The sequence below is a fragment of the Symphalangus syndactylus genome, chromosome 10, assembly GCF_028878055.3.
Source record: "Symphalangus syndactylus isolate Jambi chromosome 10, NHGRI_mSymSyn1-v2.1_pri, whole genome shotgun sequence".
Classification (NCBI taxonomy): Eukaryota; Metazoa; Chordata; class Mammalia; order Primates; family Hylobatidae; genus Symphalangus; species Symphalangus syndactylus.
This window is the reverse complement of record NC_072432.2, coordinates 83477644-83483768: the sequence shown is the minus strand read 5'-3', so window position 1 is coordinate 83483768 and position 6125 is coordinate 83477644. Positions and strand designations below refer to the sequence as shown.

General features: G+C 38.1%; 1 protein-coding gene across 4 annotated transcripts in view; it reads right to left on the bottom strand.

The window, feature by feature from the left end:
- Positions 1 to 491: 491 nt before the first annotated feature.
- The window catches only part of PDCL2 (phosducin like 2), a 35551-nt gene continuing 29917 nt past the window's right edge, over positions 492 to 6125 (bottom strand). The window contains exons 6-7 of one of the 4 annotated variants that reach the window (XR_008660432.2): positions 2049 to 2176; positions 1340 to 1430 (exon numbers count right to left, since the gene is read on the bottom strand). Coding sequence is in view for 3 of the 4 variants with exons in the window: in XM_055294660.2 (XP_055150635.1) it covers positions 616 to 770 (155 nt within the window). In the remaining variant the exon portion in view is untranslated. Of the gene's footprint in view, positions 771 to 1339; positions 2177 to 3614; positions 4149 to 6125 lie in introns of those variants that run through there. The other 3 variants (XM_055294660.2, XM_055294663.2, XM_055294661.2) reach the window with 3 other exon arrangements.

Sequence of the window (6125 nt, the reverse complement as noted above, 5' to 3'; positions counted from 1 at the left end):
GGAAGTGAGTAAGCACGAAAGGTCTTGTAACATTTATGTTTTTGTCCAACATGAGTTAGAAAAAGGATAAACCACAGAAAAATACTAAAGGCTTAACACAAATTCTGTTTTTTTGTTTTGTTTTGTTTTGAGATGGAGTTTCGCTCTTGTTGCCCAGGCTAGAGTGCAATGGCGCAATATCTGCTCACCACAACCTCTGCCTCCCGGGTTCAAGCGATTCTTCTGCCTCAGTCTCCCAAGTAGCTGGGATTATAGGCATGTGCCATGACACCCAGCTAATTTTTGTATTTTTAGTAGAAACAGAGTTTCTCCATGTTGGTCAGGCTGGTCTTGAACTCCCGACCTCAGGCGATCTGCCCGCTTTGGCCTCCCAAAGTGCTGGGATTACAGGCGTGAGCCACGATGCCCAGCCACTAAATTCTATTTTTTTCAGAGGCAATGAATATTCTGAAATGCCTGAAAATTTTTAAAATGAGACATATATGCCATAATTCTAATACAAAATGAAAATAAAATTAATCTATTTATGACTTTTCTGATCCCTAATTATAAAAGCAGTCATAAGTAAAACATTCAGTACACATATACTAAAAGCTATTTATTGAATATTTCTCTCTATTTGGTATCATTATCACTGTTGGAGTTATCACTGTCATCATGAATAGAAGTGTTTCTAATTGAAGATACCATCATATCTACAATGTCTTTTTTGGGGTTTTCTTCCAAATCAGTCTGTATTGCTCCAACTTCTGCTAGCTTCCATTCAAGTTCTGTAATAAATAACCCATCATTCAGTTAAAAATCTTGAAAAAATGAATAATTTTTCATCTATATGAAACAGGAGTTGACTCTTAGTAATATTACCATATACTTATGATATATTTATTTATAGTTTTTTTTCTTTTTTGAGACAGAGACTCACTCTGTCACCCAAGCTAGAGTGCAGTGGCACAATCTTGGCTCACTGCAACCTCCGCCTCCCAGGTTCAAGTGATTCTCATGCCTCAGCCTCCTGAGTAGCTGCAATTACAGTGCACACCACCATACCCAGCTAAGTTTTGTTATTTTTTTAAGTAGAGTCAGGGTTTCACCATGTTGGCCAGGCTGGTTTCGAACTCCTGACCTCAAGTGATCCCCCTACCTTGGCCTCCCAAAGTGCTGGGATTACAGGCATGAGCCATCACGCCCAGCCTGATGATATCTTTAGAACCGGGTGACAGTAAAAGTGCTACAATATCAAAATACACATTGGATACAGCAAAGTTATACTTAAAGGGAGAAATTATGGTTAAACTGGGTCTTAGTCTGTTTTGTGATAACAGAATACCTGAGACTTGAGTAATTTTTAAAGAACAGAGATTTATTTCTTATACTTCTGGAGGCTGGGAAGTACAAGGTTGAGGGGCCTGCATCAGGTGAGGGCCTTCTTGCTGAGGTTATCCCATGGCAGAATTCAAGTGAGTTAGGGAAGGTGAGTGAGAGAGAGCAAGAGAGGACTGAACTCACTTTTAAAACAAACCCATTCTCATGACAACAACCCCACTTCTGCAATAATGACATTAATCCATTCATAAGGGCAGAGACCTCATGACCTAATCACCTCTTAAGGTCCCACTTCTCAACACTGTTTTACTGGGGATTACTAATTTTGGGGGACACATTCAAATCATACCATTCCACCCCAGCCTTCAAAATTCATGTCTTCTCACGTGCAAAAGACATTCATTCTATCCCAGTAGCCCCCAAAGTCTCAACTTGTTCCAACATCAACTCAAAGGTCCAGAGTCTCATCTAAATCAGATATAGGTAAGACTCAAGACACAATTCATAGTAAGGCACATTTCCCTCCAGCTGTGAGCCTATAAAATTAAACAAGTTGGCCAAGCATGGTGGCTCACACCTGTAATCGCAGCACTTTGAAAGGCTGAGGCGGGCAGATCACCTGAGGTAAGGAGTTCGAGACCAGCCTGGTCAACATCGTGAAACTCCATCTCTACTAAAAATACAAAAAAAAAAAAAAAAAATTAGCTGGGCGTGGTGGCAGGCACCTGTAATCCCAGCTACTCAGGAGGCTGAGGCAGGAGAATCACTTGAACCCGGGAGGCAGAGGTTGTAGTGGGCCGAGATCAAGATTGCGCCATTGCACTCCAGTCCGGGCAACAGTGCAAGACTCCGTCTCAAAAAAAAAAAAAAGAATGAAGTGAAATTTTAATAAATGGTGTTGAAACAATTGCATTTTCTTGCAGAAAAAAAAGTAGATACATTCCTGATATGGTTTGGTTATGTCCCCACCCTAATCTCATCTTGAACTGTAGTTCTCATAATCCCCATGTGTTGTGGGTGGGAGGTAACTGAATCACGGGGGTTGTTACCTCCATGCTGTTCTCTTGATACTGAGTGAGTTCTCACAAGATCTGATGGTTTTATAAGGGGCTTTTTCCCCACTTCACTTGGCTGTCATTCTTCTCCTTCCTGCTGCCATGTGAAGAACACGTTTGCTTCCCATTCTGCCATGATTGTAAGTTTCCTGAAGCCTCCCCAGCCATGCTGAACTGTGAGTTAATTAAACCTCTTTCCTTTATAAATTACCCAGTCTCAGGTATGTCTTTATTAGCAGCGTGAAAATAGACTAATACAATACCTTACATCAAATCATACACAAAAGAAAAGCCCAATGTTATTCAAGACCTAAGCTCAAAAACAAAACTTTAAAACTCTTAGAAGAAAGTATAGGAGAATATATTTTTCACCTTGGGAGTACAGAAAGGTTTTGAAAAGAAAGCACGAAAAGTGCAAAATAAAGAAAAAGATTAATAATTTTCACTATGCCAAATCGTATCTTTTATCTGACAATCGAAATGATAAGCTATAATTGGTGAGAATATATTAGTAATACTACAAAAATAGTATCCAGAACTTTACATACACATTCATGCACACATACCCACTCTTATAAATCAATGAAACAACATATGCACACACACGCACTCTTATAAATCAATGAAAAAACACAAATGACAAAATGGACAAAGTATATAAACAGGAGAGGAAATCAGAATGACTAATGCATATGAAAAAATCCATAACCTCACTTGTAATCAGGGAAATCCAAATTTAAACAATGAAATGATACCACTTCATATCCATCAGATTGACCAAAAAACCAATAGTCTAAAATTAACAAGAACTAGTGAAGATGTGGATATATCTTCAAACACAGATGGAAGGATAAATTGATACTTTCATTTACAGAGCAATCTATCAACTATCAAGTGACGTTGAAAATGTGTATACCCTATGATCCCACAATTCTCCATATATCCTTGAGAAATTTTTACAGGTGGGCACAATGATGGTCACAGCAGAATTGTTCATAATGGGAAAATTGGAAACAACTCACATTTCTCACAGTAGGGGAATGATAAATTGAGGAATAGCTGATTATAGAATGCTAGACAGGAGATAAAGTTATTGAATCAGACATATATGAAATAAACAAGAGATTCTGAATACTATGGTTGAGATTTTTAAAAAAGCAACTTGCAGAATGATACTACAATATAATGCCCTTTATTAAATACTTTAAATTTTGCAATTAATTATTCCTTCTATTTCTATAGATATACTTAAAGCGTAACAATAAGACCAGATAGTTCCTTTTAAAATTAAAAATAGAATTACCATATCATCTAGCAATTCCATTTTTGTGTATATTCCCAGAAGAATTAAAAATGGAGATGAGCATATTATTTGTACAAATGTGTGCATAACAGCATTATTCACAGTAGCCAAAAGGTGAAAACAACCTAGGTGTCCATTAACAGATGAAAGGATACACAAGATATACTTAAAAAGGAAAAAAATTCTGATAACATGCTACCACATGGGTGAAACTTGAGGACATTATGCTAAGTGAAATAAGTCAGTCACAAAGGACAAATACTATATGATTCCACTTATACGAGGTATCTAGAGCTGTCAAATTCATAGAGACAGAATCTAAAAAGGTGATTGCCCGGGCTGAAGCAATTGGAGACTGAGGAGTTTTTGTTTAACGAGTACAGAGTTTGTTACGTAAGATGAAAAAACTTCTGGCGATGGATGATGGTGATGGAATGTGAATGTGCTTAATTCCACTGAACTGTATGCTTAAAAATAGTTAAGATGGTAAATGTTATGTTATGCATATTCTACTACAATGTTTAAAATATACCAATAAATTTCAATGATATCTCTCTCAAAAAAAAAAGCAGGGGGGACTAGATACACATTAAATTCGCAATAGTTTTTGCCCCTAAGGAAGCAGGGAGGGGAACAGGACTAAGTATGGAAATACAGGTAACTTCAACTTTATCTGCAATGTGTTTCTAAGAGATAAGCAAACAGGCCAGGCATGGTGGCTCATGCTTATAATCTCAGCACTTTGGGAGTCAAATGCAGGAGGATCACTTGAGCCTAGGAGTTTGAGACCAGCCTGGGCAATATAGTGAGACCCCATCTCTACTACAAAATTTTTCTTGAAAAATAGTTAGGTGTGATGGCAGGCACCTGTAGTCCCAGCTACTCAGGAGGCTAAAGTGGAAGGATTACTTGAGACTGAGAAGTCAAGGCTACAAGTGAGCCATAATTGTGCCACTGCACTCCAGCCTGGGTGACAGAGTGAGATGCTATCTCAAAAAAATAGCTGAAGTAAGCATAAACAAATGTTCACATTTGTTACCTTTGGTAATTACTATGGTCTTGAATGTTTGTGTCTCCCCAAAATTCGTATTTTGAAATCCTAATCCCCAAGGTGATGGTATTAAGAGGTGGGGACTTTGGGAGTGATTAGACCATGAGGGCAGAGCACTCATCAATGAAATGAGTGAACAGAGAGGCCAAAAGGAGCTTGTTTGCCCCTTCCACCCCGTGAGGTCAATGAAGAGGTCACCATCTATGAAGAATAGGCCCTCACAAAACACTAAATCTGCTGGTGCCTTGATCTGGAACTTCCCAGCCTCCAGAACTGTGAGATATTAATATAAAGTTTCTTGTTTATAAGCCACCCAGTTTACAGTATTTTTATTATAGCATCCCAAACAGAGAAGACAATAATGATTTCATGAATGCTTACTATATTATTATTCTATGTATTCTTTTATGTACTCTTATGTTGTTAATTTTTTTAATTAAAAAGAAAAGGTCCAAGCTACAAAAACAAGGTGGTGAAGCAAGGAAAGGCCTTAGAAGACTAAAAGAAAAATGGGAAAATTCTGGAACAATTAAAGTATCAGAGGTCTCGGTAAGGGTGAAAACAACTTTGGGGGACTGACAGAGTCAAAGAATACCTGTTGAAAACAACCAGCCAGGGGCAGAGGCTCACATCCGTAATCCCATCACTTTTGGAGGCTGAGGTGGGCAGATCCCTGAGATCAGGAGTTCAAGACCAGCCTGGCCAACAGGGCGAAACCCCATCTCTACTAAAAATTACAAAGATTAGCCAGGTGTGGTGGTGGCCACCTGTAATCCCAGCTACTCGGGAGGCTGAGGCAGGGAGAATTGCTTGAACCAGGGAGGCAGAGCTTGCAGTGAGCCAAGATCATGCCACTGCACTCTAGCCTGAGTGACAGAGCAACGTTCTGTCTCAAAAAAAAAAAAAAAAAAAAGAACAAAAACCGAAAACAGCCACTCATGATGGCTTTAACACAATGGTGAGAGAAAATGATTTTTAGTTTTGTAAAACCGAGTTAAAGCAGTGCCAAAAATGAATATATCAAAGAAATGACCTTAGGAAGTAAAAACAATTAAAGAAGATAAAAATAGAAAGTCTTGTGTTGTGTGCTAAGAAAAATAAAGTAATAGGAGGCCTGGTCCCTGCACTTTTTAGGAAGATAAAATTCAAAGGGAATTGATTCATCAACAAAATTAGATATCATGCTAATAAGTGAAAAGAAAGATGCATTGAGAATATATGCTACAGAAATTCAGTAGAGAAGAAAAAGATTACGAATTGGTCCAATATTACATAATGCGGCAAATAAAAATTGAGTAGACTCATGAAGGCATAAAGTTTGGATTTGGATAATAGAGAAAGGTAGAATACATTAGGTACAAGCAGAGAATGTGTAAAAAAGTGTGATGGCACA